The 16,847-nt window shown below is 50.1% G+C and overlaps 7 protein-coding genes across 7 annotated transcripts; 3 read left to right on the top strand and 4 right to left on the bottom strand.

Moving 5' to 3' along the window:
• Nucleotides 1–47: 47 nt before the first annotated feature.
• Nucleotides 48–1,135, bottom strand: N7484_003211 (DUF1769 domain-containing protein; the record flags this gene model as incomplete). The annotated part of the gene is made up of 3 exons (XM_057113631.1): nucleotides 48–301; nucleotides 387–902; nucleotides 961–1,135. 3 exons carry the CDS (start codon nucleotides 1,133–1,135, stop codon nucleotides 48–50), a joined length of 945 nt encoding a protein of 314 aa, XP_056973771.1.
• A 1,059-nt stretch (nucleotides 1,136–2,194) lies between these two features.
• Nucleotides 2,195–3,016, top strand: N7484_003210 (uncharacterized protein; the record flags this gene model as incomplete). The annotated part of the gene is made up of 1 exon (XM_057113630.1): nucleotides 2,195–3,016. The coding sequence occupies one exon, from the start codon at nucleotides 2,195–2,197 to the stop codon at nucleotides 3,014–3,016; it is 822 nt and encodes a 273-aa protein (XP_056973770.1).
• Nucleotides 3,017–3,342: 326 nt separating this feature from the next.
• N7484_003209 (uncharacterized protein) lies at nucleotides 3,343–5,679 on the bottom strand (the record flags this gene model as incomplete). The annotated part of the gene is made up of 1 exon (XM_057113629.1): nucleotides 3,343–5,679. One exon carries the CDS (start codon nucleotides 5,677–5,679, stop codon nucleotides 3,343–3,345), a length of 2,337 nt encoding a protein of 778 aa, XP_056973769.1.
• Nucleotides 5,680–6,750: 1,071 nt separating this feature from the next.
• N7484_003208 (uncharacterized protein) lies at nucleotides 6,751–8,517 on the bottom strand (the record flags this gene model as incomplete). The annotated part of the gene is made up of 1 exon (XM_057113628.1): nucleotides 6,751–8,517. One exon carries the CDS (start codon nucleotides 8,515–8,517, stop codon nucleotides 6,751–6,753), a length of 1,767 nt encoding a protein of 588 aa, XP_056973768.1.
• Nucleotides 8,518–9,006: 489 nt separating this feature from the next.
• N7484_003207 (uncharacterized protein) lies at nucleotides 9,007–9,771 on the bottom strand (the record flags this gene model as incomplete). Its single annotated transcript, XM_057113627.1, has 1 exon — nucleotides 9,007–9,771. The coding sequence occupies one exon, from the start codon at nucleotides 9,769–9,771 to the stop codon at nucleotides 9,007–9,009; it is 765 nt and encodes a 254-aa protein (XP_056973767.1).
• A 588-nt stretch (nucleotides 9,772–10,359) lies between these two features.
• On the top strand, nucleotides 10,360–11,859 carry N7484_003206 (F-box protein; the record flags this gene model as incomplete). The annotated part of the gene is made up of 3 exons (XM_057113626.1): nucleotides 10,360–10,386; nucleotides 10,484–11,675; nucleotides 11,738–11,859. The coding sequence occupies 3 exons, from the start codon at nucleotides 10,360–10,362 to the stop codon at nucleotides 11,857–11,859; spliced, it is 1,341 nt and encodes a 446-aa protein (XP_056973766.1).
• Nucleotides 11,860–13,974: 2,115 nt separating this feature from the next.
• On the top strand, nucleotides 13,975–15,999 carry N7484_003205 (pyruvate kinase CDC19; the record flags this gene model as incomplete). The annotated part of the gene is made up of 7 exons (XM_057113625.1): nucleotides 13,975–14,098; nucleotides 14,212–14,256; nucleotides 14,325–14,371; nucleotides 14,438–14,640; nucleotides 14,715–15,548; nucleotides 15,610–15,691; nucleotides 15,751–15,999. 7 exons carry the CDS (start codon nucleotides 13,975–13,977, stop codon nucleotides 15,997–15,999), a joined length of 1,584 nt encoding a protein of 527 aa, XP_056973765.1.
• Between the last annotated feature and the right edge of the window lie 848 nt (nucleotides 16,000–16,847).

The following is a 16,847-nucleotide window of genomic DNA, read 5'->3' as shown; positions in this document are numbered from 1 at the left end:
GTCCAGACCCCCTGGTCTCCCTATCTCCACATCTCTATATCCCGTAATCACAGTCGCACGAAACGCCGGCGCTGGCGGCGCACGATATCCACCATACCCTCCAAAGCCACTAAGTCAACGGCAGCCTTCTGCTTGCCCGCCAAAGTGTTGGCCTCCTCGTTGCTCATCACGACAGAGAAGACCACCACCAAGTAAATCTCCCCGGTCTTCACGTTTTTCAACGTGTATCGTAGCTGGTGCTCCTCGTCTTCCAGGAGCTGGTAGTAGGCGAGCGGCTTTCCGGGGATATTGAGGCACAGATCTATACAGAGAGTTGTTATTTCAGATATATCTTTAAAATGGAAGGTGAAGTTATGGAACAGGTAAGGGGATCATTGTTCACTTACTCCGGAAGTTCAGGTCGTGGTTTCCAAAGTCGGCGAGATACTGGATCCCTCCGAAAAACCAGAACTCCTCTCGGTTCTCGGCAGCTTGGAAGAACTCCTTGCGGCCCTCGGCGGTGGTGGGCACACCCTGCTTCTCGAGGATCTCCGAGCCGCTCTCAGTCTCGCACCCCTCCATAACGACGGAGTGACGGCCGAGTTTTTGGGCCTCCGTTGGGCCCTCGACGCCGATGCGGAGCTGCGAAAAGCTCGTAAGGGCAGGGGCGTGGACCGACGGGTTCTTGCCCTTCATGTTGAACTCGATGGACTTGTCGCCCCACCTCTTGATGAGGCCGGTCAGGAGTTTGAAGCCATCGGGCAGTTTGTGCTCAATTGGGGTTTTGAAAAAGTTTCCAAACACCAGGTCGTTGCCATTTACGTCACGGTCAAAGACGATAGAGAACGCGATGGAAAAATTGTCATCGCGGTGGAGGTTGTGGTCGAAGTAGTTGGATGTGAGAGGTGCAGAGAGGGGGAGGCCTCCGGGTCATGTAAGTATTTCTGTTATGAGTGCAGGTCATGGGATCAGGTGACATACCATGGTAGTCCTTGACTTTCACGGCAAGGTTTACAGCCACATTGAGGCCAACCAGGGAGCTGATGGCTCCATTCACCTCAACTTCCTGGTGGTTGGTGCTGTCATGATCAGTACCTGCAGTCACCCGCAGACGGTACTCAGCGCCCGAACCAGGGTAACTAGGAGAAATATGCATAATGTAGATGGATTATGAAAAGGAAAATTATGAGGAGGAGAAGAGGAAAGCGAATGTCGAGCAGAGAAGATGAGACGAGAAAGGAAACGAAACCGGAGGAAAATAACGAGAGGAGAAGAACAGGACGGAAGTAGCAAACGCTCCAAGGAGTTTGGCACAGCGGCGTTCAAGCTAGAAACAATGGGAGATGCAAAGCGTAAATCGGCAGGAGGGTATGAAGGGAAGAGGAAAGAAAATAGGAAAGAAGAGGAATTCACACCGGCGTCGAAAAATCCGCAAAACACACTAGCCTGAACAAAGATATCCGAGGCATCATGAGTCTTGCAGAATTCGACGGTTAGCCCTGACGGCCGTTTGCTAGGAAGAAGCCCTGGAAAGTGATCAGTTAGGGCCCACAACAAACACACCCTCTTTTCTACTTGACTACTGTTCTGAATGGTCAGCTACCAAACAGAGTTGATTAGGGTTAGCCACTAGAAATCCACTACTAACCTGCTTGGTCTTTCTTTGAGGCCTCTTCCTGACAAACGACAGTTGGGGCTAATTGGCTGACCACGATTCAATATCGGGCTATTGTTCTAGAACGGTGATCCAGAGGTTTCGTATGGACATCCTGTCGTTCTCCACCGTTAACACTACCTTAGCCCCCTTGAAGTTTGCTCTGCAAAGTTCTAGTTGAAACTGCTCTCCACTCGCCCTCCACTCAAGGAATATTCCACGGGCAACACGGTCCAACTCACCATATTAGGATGTCTACATGTAGTTTGGGGGCCATGACATCATATCCATGGATCACAAGGCTGAGCTTAGTTCGTTGAGAAATGTGATTGGCTTAGGGCATCTTCATCCCCGAGGCAGAGTGGATCGTATGGGTCCTAAACGTGCCAAGTCCCCTGCGCCCCAGGGTTTAATGGGCGATGTGGACCATGCGAGACTTGGTTGAAGTAAGCAGAACCCCTGGCAAAAACATAAAGATGGCAGGGGTCGCTGATCCCGAGGTCTTGCATTTATTTGACAAATACAAAGACGAACCTTGAGTTCGACTCGAAGACATCCCCAATGAAGCCCGTCGAACATTCACAAACCCGCAATACTCAATACTCAGAAGCAACTGCAGTGAATGCCTCTCCAATTCAACCTCTCGAGACCACCGACCAACATACCACGCTCCGAATCGATTTCAAATGGGGCAAGTTCAAGTCCCTCGTTTCCGATGTCAACAAACCCGACAAACCCCTCTACATCATCAAATATAAGCTGTTCTCCCCCAAACAAATAATCTACAAATCTGCCTCCACAAACGATGTCATTGGCACCAGTTCTATTCACGTGGTCAGCATTGACCCAGACTATGAATGCCGCGGCCGAAGAGACACCCTCGTGGCCCAAAAGCGTTTCAAAACATTATACACCCACCGCTCCGGCTTTCTCAAGAATCCCCAGGGCCAGCCCGCTGTGATGACCTGGACAGGCGATGTCGGTGCTTCGAAGTGGGATTTTGTTTGCACCGACGAACAACAGATGCCTGTTGCCAAATTCACGGCAAATTTGTGGGGTGTCAAGAAAATCGGCAAGATTGAATTGATGGGTCCGTCGTCGCATGAGGAGGGTGTGAGGGATGAGATGCTTATCACTGGTATGACGCTGGCATATTGTATGGTGTTACGCACGAGTAACATCTTTAACTTGCTTGGCTCTGTCTTTGCAGATCCTGCTCATGACAAGAAATACAAGTCTGAGCCACTGCCACCAACGGCTAGGAGGAAGTCTTCTTCGGATAGTTTTAGTCTTTCCCAAATGTCGACTGCTGCTCCTAACACACAGACTGATGTTAGACACCGGCAACCACATTCTGGTCCTTCTACCGAGGCACAGGGCTAATTTATTTTCGAGTTTGATATTATGTCTTTTCTTTGGTAATCTAACTACATTGATTAGGCGTCATACTTCCTCCTTCGGCCTTCGGCTTCCCTGTAGCTGACTAGGTACCTCCGCACCTAGGCAGTAGTATCGCGCCACCGTAGAGGACAAGAAATGGGTACGTAAATTGACATGACGAGCAGGCAAAGCCTTGAATACAGATAGCTTTGGTAGTTAATTTTTCTCATTGTATATGCAGCCGTGTATAGAATGATAGGAACCCAACCTGAAACATAAATCAGAGCATGTAGACATCAACATAGGAAGTTAACAAGTGAAAGTAGTTCCTATAAACCAATGAGATTGGGTGTCGGCAGGTCATTATCCGAGACGTCCTCGCTCTCCAGGAGCTCATCCCCAGTAATGATTCCGACACCACTGTCCATGCGCCTTCGGACCTTCCCCCTCCCCATTTCGACATCAACAAAGCGCGTCATGCTAACCGGGGTGATAGGCTCGCTTCCGGCAATCGTGGTCCCATCAGACATAAGATCATCGGACTTAAGCTCCCAGTTAGCCGCACGAACCTTAGCTCTGCGGCGCTCAGAGCTGACGGTCTCTTTCATATGAGCAAACGAGCGCGCCTGCTCGGTGGCCCATTGATCAAGAAGCTCATCCCGGGCCTCAAGTTCAATTTGCAACTGCTCCTCGAGGCCAGTGTTCACCTGGCGGAGACGATGAGCTTCCGACCGAGCGGCATCGAGGGATGTTGCGAGTTCTGAAATTCGCACATTTAAGGTGCCTGTCTCTTGTGCATGTTGCTGCTGGTCTTGTGTCTTCTCTCGGAGAGCGTTCTGGTGTTCTTTGTCAAGAGCATCGATCTGAGCTGTCAGGTCGGATGTCCGGGTCCGGTTTCGCGCAACAGTCTCCTCGAGTTGGCGGATGCGGGCTTCGTGCTCGGAGGTGCAAAGCTCAGCGATGGATCGTTGCTTACACTCGTGAGCAACTTGTTCTCGGAGAGCAGATATCTGTGCGCGGTACTTTGACTTTATCGCGACGTTTTCATCCTCCATTTTGCTAACCAAATCTTCGAGGCCCTTCACATCTTCGTGGTACTTATCCAGTGCCGTGTTTAATCTGTCAATCCCAACGGTCTTTTCTTGGTCTTCGCTCTCGAGATCCTGCAACCGCATTCTGGTGTGGAGCATGTCACCTGCAGAGGATGCGATCGAGTCCTCGAGGCTACCGATCTTGTCGGCAGCTGCTTCGTATCGGTGTAATAAGTTGTCGAATTGTCTGCGAAGGGCCCTTTCGCGGCCCAATGAGCCATGGTGGTATTTACGCTCTGACTGGAGCTCTTTAGCCAGAGACTTTACGCGTTTTACTAGTGCGCGCAATGTGGCTTTTCCATCCCCGAGCGCTGCACCGGCTGTCTCTCCTGGAATGGCACGCTCAAGTTCAAGGCGTGCTGAGCGGAAGTTGCTTTTAATGTCTGAAAGCACATAATCCATGTTGGGCCCGGAGAAGCCCAGGCTTGAGCACTCTTGACTGATACCTTCAAGAGTCTTGGTGGCATCTGAAGCGCGAGATAACGCAGCGGTCAGGGTGGTTAGGATATTCTCGAAGAAGTCTGGAGGTGGAGATGGCTTGCGGAGAATCTCGGCCAATTCAGAGTTCTCAAGGGCAGACATTTGTGAGCGGCATGCGTCGAACAAGTCTCTCTTCTCATTTCTAGCAGTCTCCAGATCGATGGTCAGAGTATGCATATCAGTATCATCCGGACCATCATTCACTGGTGTCAGAGCCGTGACATCATAGTCCGGCCCGTCGAAAAGACTTTGTCTTTCTGGACTAGGTGAACGGATGGTCCGTCGACTTCGAAAGACGGGCGAACTGGAAGCGATGATGGCACTGTCATTCAGCATGAAAGTATCACCGTCATTTTCAACAGATGATACGCGCCCATTCAAACTGGGGTGCGAGGCCACGGAGACATCATCACATAGCAAAGTCGTCTGTTCTTCAACTCCTCGGGCTCGAAACTGAGAAGACATCCAGAAAGACTCATAAGACGGCAATTGATCTCCTGGGATATCTCGAACCTGTTTCATGCAAGCCAACTCTTGCTGCAAAGCATCTCGCTCCCGAAGCAGTGCTGCCAACGTTTTCTCGAAAGTCGCAACCTCGCGCTTCTCACGCTGAATGTGATTGAGTTCATCACTAAGGCCAATTCGTTTGATTCTCCGCTGGGTCCGCGTGTCCAAAATCTGTCGCAGAGGAGTGAACTGCACCACACGCTCCGATGATGTCTCGTCAAATGGCTCCACCGGGTCAAAGCATCGGCGAAAATGAGGCGTTGGAGCCGAGCGGCGCCGGGCTTTCCGGCTAGGTGTACGATCCCCAGATCCCGGGAATCCGGCAACAAACGAGGTTCGCTGCATGGCCGGTGTCAGGCCAGTTGAACAAACATCATGATCGAGTAGTCGAGGACCTGGATCCGAGAATCGCACTCGTTTCCTCGATTTCTTGGGCGTGCTGACAGCACGCTTGGGTGCAAGAGATGGCGCAGTTTGCTCAAATTGTCCGGACATACTCTGTCTCGTCCGGTGCGACACAGGCGACGAGCTCCTCGAGTTGGAAACGGAGCTGTTTCGCCTTTTCCTAACCGACTGTCTGGTCTCCATATTTGTATCCTTTATTCAGAGGAATGGGAGATGTATCGAGAGTATAGTTATAGATGTATCCAGGTTGCGGCTATTGTGGGGGAGAACAAAAAAACAGGGGATAATTGGGACGAATAATAAGAAAATAAACAATGGATGCGGCTGTTAAGAAAAATCCCATTGGCGCTTTCGAGGCGTTTTTCTATAGATCATAACATAAACAAACATTAGTGGGTCCCTGCAGGCAGCAGAGGCGTTCAGCGCGTTCAAGGGCCCCTCATGATTCCCGATCCGGCGCGTGTAAACAAGCTGCTGTTTTGGGTGATCACGTGTGTTGTTCGAGGACAATATGTTCAGTGTTCAAGAACAACTTGTTTACTTTGAGCTTTTGGGTAATAAAATACGATGGGCTGTTAATGTTCTCCAAGTGGTATTGGTGTTAAGTGTGGGATAAGGCGCGTCTGAACTTTGCATATAAAGTCTTCCTGGTCCTCAATACTTTACGTGTGGGTCCATTAAGCAATTGCCCAAATTATCGACTTAAAGGCTCCAAAGCCTATGGAATAGACAGGTGAAAAGAATTAGACAATCAGGGAGCAGGTAAAGACAGACTATTACTGGATCATATCTTAAGGTATATCAAATTAACGAGAACCACCGTAAAGAAACACCACGCTCCCTCAGCGCCTCCGGTGTCATATGAGGATCCGACCTGGTCACCTCCCCAGTCTTCTTGTTCTTGAATACTCGAAAGATCACTGGATCGCACCCGGTTCTCTCGGTCGTTTCTACCTCCCAATTCTCCGATGGAGACATTGTTCTTGGATCTTGGTCCGACAAAACTCCCGTCTCAGCGTTGGAATAACGATAGATGCTGCATCTATCATGAGACTCGGCAAAGGCCTGGACCCTCCACGGTGATGGTAGCGGGCCAAGGAAAGCCTTCGCGTCATCCAACTCGTGAACAAAACATTCTCCGATCACAACAAACTCCCCTTGTGGTTGTCTTCGTAGAAGAATTGGTGAGTCGCAGCCTAGTAAGCAGACTATGATATCGCCTTTTCTTGACCATCAGTATTCGGTGGATCAAGACTAAGGTGGAGCATGGATCATACCTGGTTGTGCATCCGGAGGCCCAAGCCCGATATAGCCTTCTTCCGTTGTTAAGTAGGTTCGACCAAGAAGTATGCCCAAGGAATATTCCTCTTGAAACGTGAGGTTTTCCCCGAAAATGTCATCCTTCGTTTGGATCCGTTCCTTCCACTGCTCCAGGGTGTCGACCCGGGGTTCTGGAAACCGGTCTTTAAGATAGTTCCCGGTGATTGTTCGAGCAAATATATCCTGCTGGCTCTCTGCTCCCACGCTCTTTCCGGAAAAGTCAAGACCAAGCAAGTTCCGAACGGCAGAGGTTGAGTCGAGAAGCTCAATGTGAGCTGCCTCGTGTCGATAATTTGGTATAGGATCATGGGCAGACCGGATCGTGGCAGCGTAGACGCCCTCAGCATCAAGTATATTAGGCTCGCGGAACACCACGTGGCAGGCGGAGTATCCCGAGCAGAACTGCCATTCAGCTGGTTTGACCCAGTCTTTCTTGCTATAATCTGGTACCCATGACGGAATAGGAGTCGTACGGTATCCCGGACGGCAGTATCGGAGGAGTTCTAACTTGTTGACTTGTCTAATGTGGGAGCGAACGAACGAAGTATAAATATCTTCAGCTGGTAAAGAGTACTGAGGATGGATATTCTTTTTGAAATCCTCGTGAAAGAGACCGAGAACGCCGTAGATTATGTCCCGGGGATCCGCGCATTCTCTCTTGTTGGTGAGGCGAAGGATTAACGAAATTGGAGTGTTAGACTGTATTGGATTAACGAGAGGCTCAACGAATGCTATTCTGGGCCGAGAGAGAGACGGGCATGCATTGAACTTGGTCCATAGAAGCACAATGGAGCGACGAAAATGTGTCCATGACATTTGGTCAAACCCACACTGCAAGATTGCATTGCTTGCGAGATGGATCTCTTGCAAGATCCATACGCGATTGAACCAATCGCGACTGAGGAAGGAGTTGACGGCAATAAAGGTATCAGAATCATAAGGCAACCCGACGGCGGAATAGCACCAGTCTGGTTCAACCGCCTCGGGGGATGCTATTATCCAACTGTCCATCGTTGTCACGACTTGCTCTCCTATATAGCTGAGGGTCTTCATCGCGAGGCCGCTATTGTCGGACCCAGACCCAAGCCAGACAACTACCTGGTCCGCTTGTTTGTAAATGTATGACATGCGCTTGACTTGCTCCTCTCTCTCGGATTGATCCTGCTGGTTGATGCAGATTGCGTCGGCCCAAATAATGCGGACACGGTCCTCATATCGGAGGTGCCGAAGCGCGAGGGCGAGGTTGTGGCCAATTTGAAGCTCTGTCGCCGGCTCCTTCGACGTGGATGCATGTGTAGGTATCACGTAGATCACTTCGTCGTCTACCCTCGATCCCCAGGTGTACGACAAGGCTTCGTAGCGGGATCCCTCAGACTTCTTGGGCTGGGCTGTGTATTGATTGGGATCAATGTTGGGATCAGGATGTGTCCATGTAGACTTGCAGTTTCCATCTGAATCTTCATAATAGAAAAGAATCTTCTGGTCTGTATCTTCATGAACCTCCCAGTCCGGCGGTAGCGTCGCTCTCAACTTCTCTAAGCTAAGCTTTGGTGCGGACTCGTCTGATGGCCGAAGAAATACATGCAATATACTGAGGTGAATGTCGTCGGAGAAAGTGCCGGGGTGCAGCTGGACCAACCGGATTTCGTTTCGCGAGCTTTGCAGCTGAGAATAGCGGTATGGAATCGACGAAGACTTCATTCTGATGTTGATATTAGCGTCTTCTGGAGTTTTAACATCAGCGAGAATGGCAAAGCCCTTTTTTCTTTTTGAGGATTGCTCCTACGACCCCTCCCAAGCTGACACCCCACTCAGATGACACGCTAAGATGGACCCTCCTTATAATAGTAAATCCCTTAAATAGTACATTTCGCAAGGAAAATTGTGCCTGAATTCGTATGAAAATCTGTGAAATTTCAGTGAACTACGCTTTCCCTGAATCTTCCGGCCTCGTATAAGTAGGAACAATCGAAGAATCAATATTCTCACCATATATAAGGCTGCTAGCGGTAGTGATTAGCTGCCTGTGTGTGTACTATTTGACCGAACTTATGTATTTGATTCAAAGTAAGACTGGGCTGGCATAAAGAAGTTTTCAAGTGTTAGAATCCATTCGGTGTGTCCGATTGTGAAGAGCCCTGGACAAGCAATGCAGCCTTGAAACGCAACTTCCAAGGCTCCGACGCTTCATTACTCCGGAATTGGAACTCCAGACACCTCCTGGCAAATCTTCAACAGCTCCTCCTGCTTCCCCACATTACCAGCTCCAGGATGTGTGGACTCTTCGCCGCTTGTGGTGAAGAATGTTCCACTTTTCAGGCTGGCGAGTTTGCCTTGTCCAGTAGCCCACTCCGCCAAAGCCTGAGCCGGCTTATCCATTCCACCAGGAGCCATGGAGCCTCCCATCTTGGTCCTCACCCAGCCAGGATGCATGCTCACGACCTGAATACTGTCGCCCCATCGCCGAGAGAAGGCATTTGCGAGCATCACATCGTGTAATTTGCTATCCCCGTATGAGTGTGACTGCGTCACGTTGCGTAGAGATTCATCACCCCCGTAGTGAGAATCTGAGCTCATATAGAGTAGCCGCGACTTTGGCTTATCCATCAAACAGGTGAGAATGTATGGAGCGAGCGTGTTGACCGAAAAAACAGCAGAGATCTTGTCCGCAGTGATTTCCCGGCTGGATGTGCCACCGTAGCCAATGCCTGCATTGTGTATGATGGAGTCGAATGGTCCGCTTCTGTTGGCCTCTTGTGCAAGTTTCTTGATCTCGGAGATGGAGCACAGATCACCGACTAACACTGCTTCGGCTTTGGGGACAGCTTTATGGGTCGAGGCGGCGCGGTCCGCGTTTCGTGCGTGGAGGACGACTGAGTGGCCCTGGTCCGCAAGTATTTTGGCTGCAGCTTGGCCAATGCCATCGCTAGAACCCGTGATGAAGATGCGAGTCATTTTCATGAAGGATGGTGGAAATCTGAAATCGGTTATATGGGTTTGGTCCGAGTTTATCAAGGTGGTACTTCAAGTGGTTTGCAAGGAATACCAGCTTGAATGTACATATGCAATAAATATCTATCAGTGTAGCTCGATGATATCATACAATACCGAAACCCGATTGTTGCGCCTAGTCCGGCTTCCCATGAGCATGTGACGTCAATAACCAATCAGAAAGTATACAAATCGCCGCTTGTCCCATCAAGCCAGCTTCGAAGGGAAAAGAAATCACTTGCAAGCAGGTTGTCCAGCGATGATACCGATCAACCATTCGTTGGAAAGTGCGGAGTGGACGTTATCTCTTATCAGACCCACCAACGGCGCTATCGCTCTGTTTGCCCTCACGTATTGCCGACATATCGTCTAGCTAAAAACAGTTTGGTGTATCTCTTCGTTTAATTTGCATCTGGAAGCCCCAGTGTGCGAGCCATGTCTCTACAACACGCTTACAAGTGATGTCATCTGCGTTACTGCAGGCGGTCGAGCAACAAACAGCATTTGACTCATTCCGTTGAAATCACCCCGAGCACCATATCCAAATACACAATGGGAAGTGTGGCGCACTTCCAAGAGGTTAGTATATCTAGAAAAATTGAGATCCAGGCCACATAGTCTGCTTTTGGAGTCGTGGATATTTGGCTAACACCGAGGGGTCACCCCACTACTGCAGCCGAGCGACCGCGATCTGAAGGACCACGAGAGGTTGGTGGATGAGATTCTCCATGAACAGCCGTGGACCCAGTCAATGAAAAACTCCTCCATCTTGGATAAACTCCCCGCCGAGATCCTCCACGAGATTCTCTCCTACCTGTCCGCCCGCGATCTTGCTCGCGTATCTGCAAGCTGTCAAGTACTCGCCGAGCATGGCTCCGACGACCGACTATGGGCCAAGTTGGTCAACTCCCACCTGCCTTCCTCGATTCCTGACCCAGGCCCTTTCCCGTCCTTTCGACGCCTATACCTTGCCCACCTATCGTACTGGTTTATACCTCAATACAAGATCTGGTTCTCAGATAACGAGCACACGGGCAACTTGATTCTGGCTCGTTATGATAACCGAAGAGGCGTCATCGAAGCCTACCGATTGCTGGCAGATCGAGGTAGCCCAAGCTTTCAAGTTTGGCAATCGAACCCTGATGTCATGATTCAATCGTTCGACCCCAAAGTAGTCCTGTGGCTGGATGATCCCGTTTTGTTTCTCAAAGATCCAGCGCCCGCGGAACCCAGGGCTGCTTGCCAGACTTGGAGGATGGAGCGTCAAATGCCAATGGCTTCAGAAGCACAGAGTGTTTACAGCTCAATCCTATTGTGTCCCAAAGAAGATACGCCACCTCAGAGTTACCAAGGAGAATGTTGGCCTCCGGTGACCATCCCTAGTGAGCACCGCATCCGCAGAGAGAATTCCCCGCAGAGGTTGCCGGACCCCAAGTGTGCATCTGAAGCCTCGGAGAGGGCATTTCGCATTCGGAGATGGGCCAATTTCCACGTGGTGCTCTCTCCGGGCCGCAATGAAGCACGGACAACGTATGCTACCCTTGATCCGAGCTCGTATGTGCCAACGAAAGAAAAACCATATCAAGGTATCTGGGTTGGAGACTACTCAGCTCATGGATGCGAGTTCCTCTTGTTCGTCCAACGAGATGTAGACAGCCAGAACGATAAGGACGGAGACTTCGGACCAAGCGGAAGATTGGAAGCAGTCAAGCTTACAGGTGATCCAAATGTTCCCCGTGGTCAAATATCATTCGTTGCCAACGATATCGGTCCTGGAGGCCTCGTTCGGGTGGACGACAGGGAACCGTTTGAGAATGCACGTATTGTGCGGTGCTTGGGTCATGTCGCTGGTATTGGCTTCCAAGATGGTAAGTCTTTCTGTCTCTATTGTGGCCTCCTTGAGCGGTTCACTAACCACAAATCGTTACAGACACCTTTATCACGTCCGAGCTTATTCTTATCTCTCCGGACTTCATAGCGCATTATTGGAAGGAAATGGGCCACGTTTCCTACTACCGCCGAGTGGACATTGATACCCTCCTCCAAATATGAGCGGCGTTCTATTTTGCATTCATCGTGTGATTCAAGACCACTCAAATCCCACATACTCATCTGAGTCGCTTATAGTCACTACCCAACACCTAGTGTCCTCACCGCGCTATGAATAATGAAATGGCGAAGCCAGTCCGAGCTAAACCAACACGGGTTGTATTTAGACCAAATCATATGGTGGCTGGAATATGTCGCTTCTGTGCCAAGGCGCGAGCCATTTATTTCATGGTCGTAACCTTGACCCATTGCAACTACTCACCTCGGCGCCTTGAGCGCTCGATATATCCCCAAAGCGATGCTTTCAAGAAGCCCGATGACACCCAGCCTTATATGATAAAACCGAAGCTCATGATATGATATCCACCGAAGTTGGAGGATACAATTGATTGTGTACGGATATGCTATAACACAGGCAGGGTGGACAGAAAGGTATCGCATAGAAAAAAACCAAAGACGCCATAGCTCTGAACATGATGTGGAGTGTGGAAGAAGCAGCAGTAATAGTGCAGAGGGGGGATGTGGTCGTCACTCGTCAGATGTGGGGATCTGATCAAAAGCCAACATGGGGAAAACCAGCCGGAAAGTTCAGCATTTCGAAGCTGTACAAAATCACCAAGGATTCTGTTTAGCGATTCAACGTATTGCATCCCCGAGGTGGAGCGCCAATTCACAGCTATGGATCCAAAATTGGGGCGCAAACAGAATTCAAAAGGAATCAATCGTAGCCTGTCTCAGCAAGTCGTATATCTTCGACCGATCTATCGTCGACGTTCAAACCAGCCGGAGGAGCCCATCACCGCCACGGATTGATCCATGACCCATTCGCCGACACCGAGATAGTTGTCGAACCACTTCTTGACTTCTTTGTTGTCGGAGATTTGTTCGGTCTTCAGACTGGGGCTATGGACGGCCCCCGCACGCACGCGACCCGGCAGAGGGTGGCGCGGGGGTCAACAGAGTTAGCTGAACGATCTTTTGTATTTGGCTATGGGCGCAGATATCGCATGGGCATTTCGCGTATATGCAGCAATAAGAAAAGCAGGAAGGGAGGGGGTCCGAGGGGTCGTATTTACGTGAGACCTGTGGAGCGCTTGACTCCAGCAAGGAAAGCGGAGACTACAGAGAGACATACACATTAGCTCAAAGTCCCTGGTGTCAAGAGAAAATCAGAATCACTAACAGAGGACCGCATCGAATGCGTAGTGGGTAAGACGGCCAAGCTATTTAGAATATCGGTCAGTCACGCCATATTTATGGCTTGGAGAAGCTCATGAAGCTCCCGTTCGGACAAGAAAAGAACTGTTTGATCCTACCATGATTGCAGTTTGGTATCAGCACTGGGAGTGCAGGGAGAATGGCAAATTTAGGCCGAGGGAAGCTGCTGTTATCTTGAGTCAGGCAGATGATGCACGGCAGCAGACGGGGAAAAGCGGATCACGTGGAGATTGGGATTCACATGACGTCGGGAAGTCTCGCACCGCCACATCCTTATTTACATAATACATACACCGCCACATACATGCCACACTGGTTATCGATAAGCTCAATCCCACCGAAAATCCGTTTCTGTCGAAGCCGCTTTCCTTGGTCAAATTGGGTGTCGCTATTTGTCACGTTTACTCGATAAAAGGGATCCAATGTACGCTGGGCAGACCAGCACGGGCCCCTCCGCTTTTTTGCCCTGGGGTTGCTATCCTATTTTTTCATTTCTGCCTGCAGATGTATATTCCCGCCATTGCCGATAGCTCTGGGAGCGGGGGCCAAAAAAACGGTGAGAGGAGCCCTTATAGCTAGTGAAATGATTAGACTTTGAATAGTGATTCGAGAAAGTAATTTCATAAGAAAATCAATCCATTGAAGTCCGCTTTTTATCAATAAACATGTAATCAATGGAGTTGCAATACGGAGTAGTTCTACACCGGGGCAACATCGGGCAACATAAGTGATTCTAGGTGAGCGGAGATAGTATCGGCGGCCAACATTTTCCAGTCCCCGCCCCTCACCCAACTTCTTCTTCTCTTCCCCTCCTCACCTTTCTTTCTCCATCCCACCTTCTCTAACCATCCCATTCCCTTCTACCATTCTAAATTCAATTAGTTTGATCAGAAGTTCAAAATGGCGGCCACCAGCTCTCTTGACCACCTGTCCAACCGGATGAAGCTGGAGTGGTACTCCAAGCTCAACACCGAGATGGTCCCGGCCAAGAACTTCCGCCGTACCTCCATCATCGGTACCATTGGTATGTCTTTTGCAAAATGACCGTCAATCGTGCCTCTGGCTCGGGATTGCCCCAAAACGAGGACCTTGATGATCGGCGTGGGAAATTTTCGCTGACGCACAATTGCTCTCTAGGTCCCAAGACCAACTCTGTCGAGCGGATCAATGCTCTCCGCACCGGTATGGCAGTAATCCGATAACAAACCCGAAATGGGAAATATCCGAGCAAAGACTGATTAGATTCATAGTTGGTTTGAACGTTGTCCGCATGAACTTCTCCCACGGTTCATATGAGGTGAGTGCTTCTCTTTGCAATTTGTTTTGGATACCAGTAATGAGCATTTACTGACCTCTGTGGCAGTACCACCAATCTGTGATCGACAATGCCCGTGAGGCTGCTCGTGTTCAGACCGGCCGTCCTCTGGCCATTGCCCTCGACACCAAGGGTCCCGAGATCCGTACCGGTAACACTGTCGATGATAAGGATTTCCCTATCAAGCAGGGCGATATGCTCAACATTACCACCGACGATGCCTATGCCACCGCCTGTGACAACAAGAACATGTAAGAACCCATCGAGTGAAGAAGCGCAAACGCGGTCTGTGGAAGACTGGAGCTGACCCAAAGCGCGATCACAGGTACCTCGACTATAAGAACCTTACCAAGGTTATCTCCCCCGGCAAGCTCATTTATGTCGACGACGGCATTCTGTCATTTGAGGTTGTCGAGGTGGTGGATGAGAAGAACCTGAAGGTCAAGTGTTTGAACAACGGCAACATCTCCTCCCGCAAGGGTGTGAACCTGCCCGGCACCGACGTCGACCTTCCCGCTCTTTCCGAGAAGGATATCAGTGATCTGAAGTTCGGCGTGAAGAACAATGTCGACATGATCTTTGCTTCATTTATTCGCCGCGGTAGCGATATCAAGCACATCCGTGAGATTCTCGGCGAGGAAGGTAAGGAGATTCAGATCATTGCCAAGATCGAGAACCAGCAGGGTGTCAACAACTTTGATGAGATTCTCGAGGAGACCGACGGTGTCATGGTTGCCCGTGGTGACCTTGGTATTGAGATCCCCGCCCCCAAGGTCTTCATTGCCCAAAAGATGATGATCTCCAAGTGCAACATCAAGGGTAAGCCCGTTATTTGCGCCACCCAGATGCTTGAGTCCATGACATACAACCCTCGCCCCACTCGTGCCGAGGTTTCCGATGTTGCCAACGCCGTTCTCGACGGTGCTGACTGTGTCATGCTGTCTGGCGAGACCGCCAAGGGTAACTACCCTTGCGAGGCTGTCAAGATGATGCACGAGACCTGTCTCCTGGCCGAGGTTGCCACTCCTCACTTCAGCGTCTTCGACGAGCTGCGTAACCTGGCTCCTCGCCCCACTGAGACTTCCGAGTCCATTGCCATGGCTGCCGTCAGTGCCAGTCTGGAGCTGAACGCCGGTGCCATTGTTGTGCTCACCACCAGGTATGTCCCTTTCCTTCCAAGATTTTCGTTGCAAGCCTGCAAGTACTAACAACCTTTGCAGTGGAAAGACCGCCCGTCTCCTCTCCAAGTACCGCCCCGTGTGCCCCATTCTCATGGTCACCCGTAATGAGACCGCTTCTCGCGTAAGACTGCACTCTTCAAGATCCGAACTCAGTTTCCATGCTAACAAGAACCTTTTCAGTACTCCCACCTGTACCGTGGCGTGTGGCCCTTCTACTTCCCCGAGAAGAAGCCCGACTTCAATGTCAAGATCTGGCAGGAGGATGTCGACCGCCGCCTCAAGTGGGCTATCAACCACGGCCTCAAGCTCGGTGTTATCAACAAGGGCGACCCCATTGTCTGTGTCCAGGGATGGCGCGGCGGTATGGGCCACACCAACACCGTTCGTGTGGTTCCCGCCGAGGAGAACCTTGGCCTGGCCGAGGAGTAAATGTAGCCACTGAAAAATGGTAAGCTACACGGATCGATAATTGGTCCAACCTTGTCTTCTGTTAATTGGTAAAATCGCTGGTGCGATGGTGGGACACATACTTTTTATTTTCCTTTTGCCTGTTTCTGTTCCTTTAAAGCCAAGTTCCTGTTCTGCGATCTGGACCATCGCGCGTCTCAAGGAAGTTAATGCATTGATCATGTACACATGTGAGACGAATTTAATGCCTTCAGGTCAAGTGCGATGTTAGTTAGTCTAGACATTCTCCCTGGAGGAAAAAAGTTCAATAGACCTAGAGTTGCTGCAATTCTCGTTCCTGTTAGTTGTGTCGTCGCTAACCTTAAAGCGCAACTTCTCGTATAGATCACTTAAGCCGTTTGGCTTGTATTCGTAGTGCAAGCGCTCTCAATGTATGGCGCTTCCTGATCACCCATGAAAATGAGAGGAAAAGGGTTCGAAAGAGGCAGACAGAAGAAAAAAAAAGAGAAAAAGAGAATGATTAGCCGGAAGAGAAGCGAAGGCTCTCAGTTGCGGGGAGAGATCACGAAAACGCCCGAGGCCGAGGCTTATGCATGGGTGGCTGCATGATCGCGCAATTGCGGCGGTGCTATTGCGTTGAATATCCCCGTCAACACCACATAAAGTCGCAAAAAGTAAAATTCACCAAATGGAATGAAGGATGAAGAATTAAAAAGACTGGAGCCATAATTATTGGAAACTTCAGGTCTGAAGGGCTAAACACAACTCCCGATGACGGACCCGATTGATCCCGGTTTCTACCGAAAAGCGCCGACTTAGTTGATGCCTTATTAATAGGGCATCATTATAGTTAACTTTGAATTACTTGA

Source organism: Penicillium longicatenatum (assembly GCF_028827895.1).
Source record: "Penicillium longicatenatum strain IBT 33135 chromosome Unknown contig_2_segment0_segment0, whole genome shotgun sequence".
NCBI lineage: Eukaryota > Fungi > Ascomycota > Eurotiomycetes > Eurotiales > Aspergillaceae > Penicillium > Penicillium longicatenatum.
This window is presented reverse-complemented; position numbering and strand designations above follow the sequence as displayed.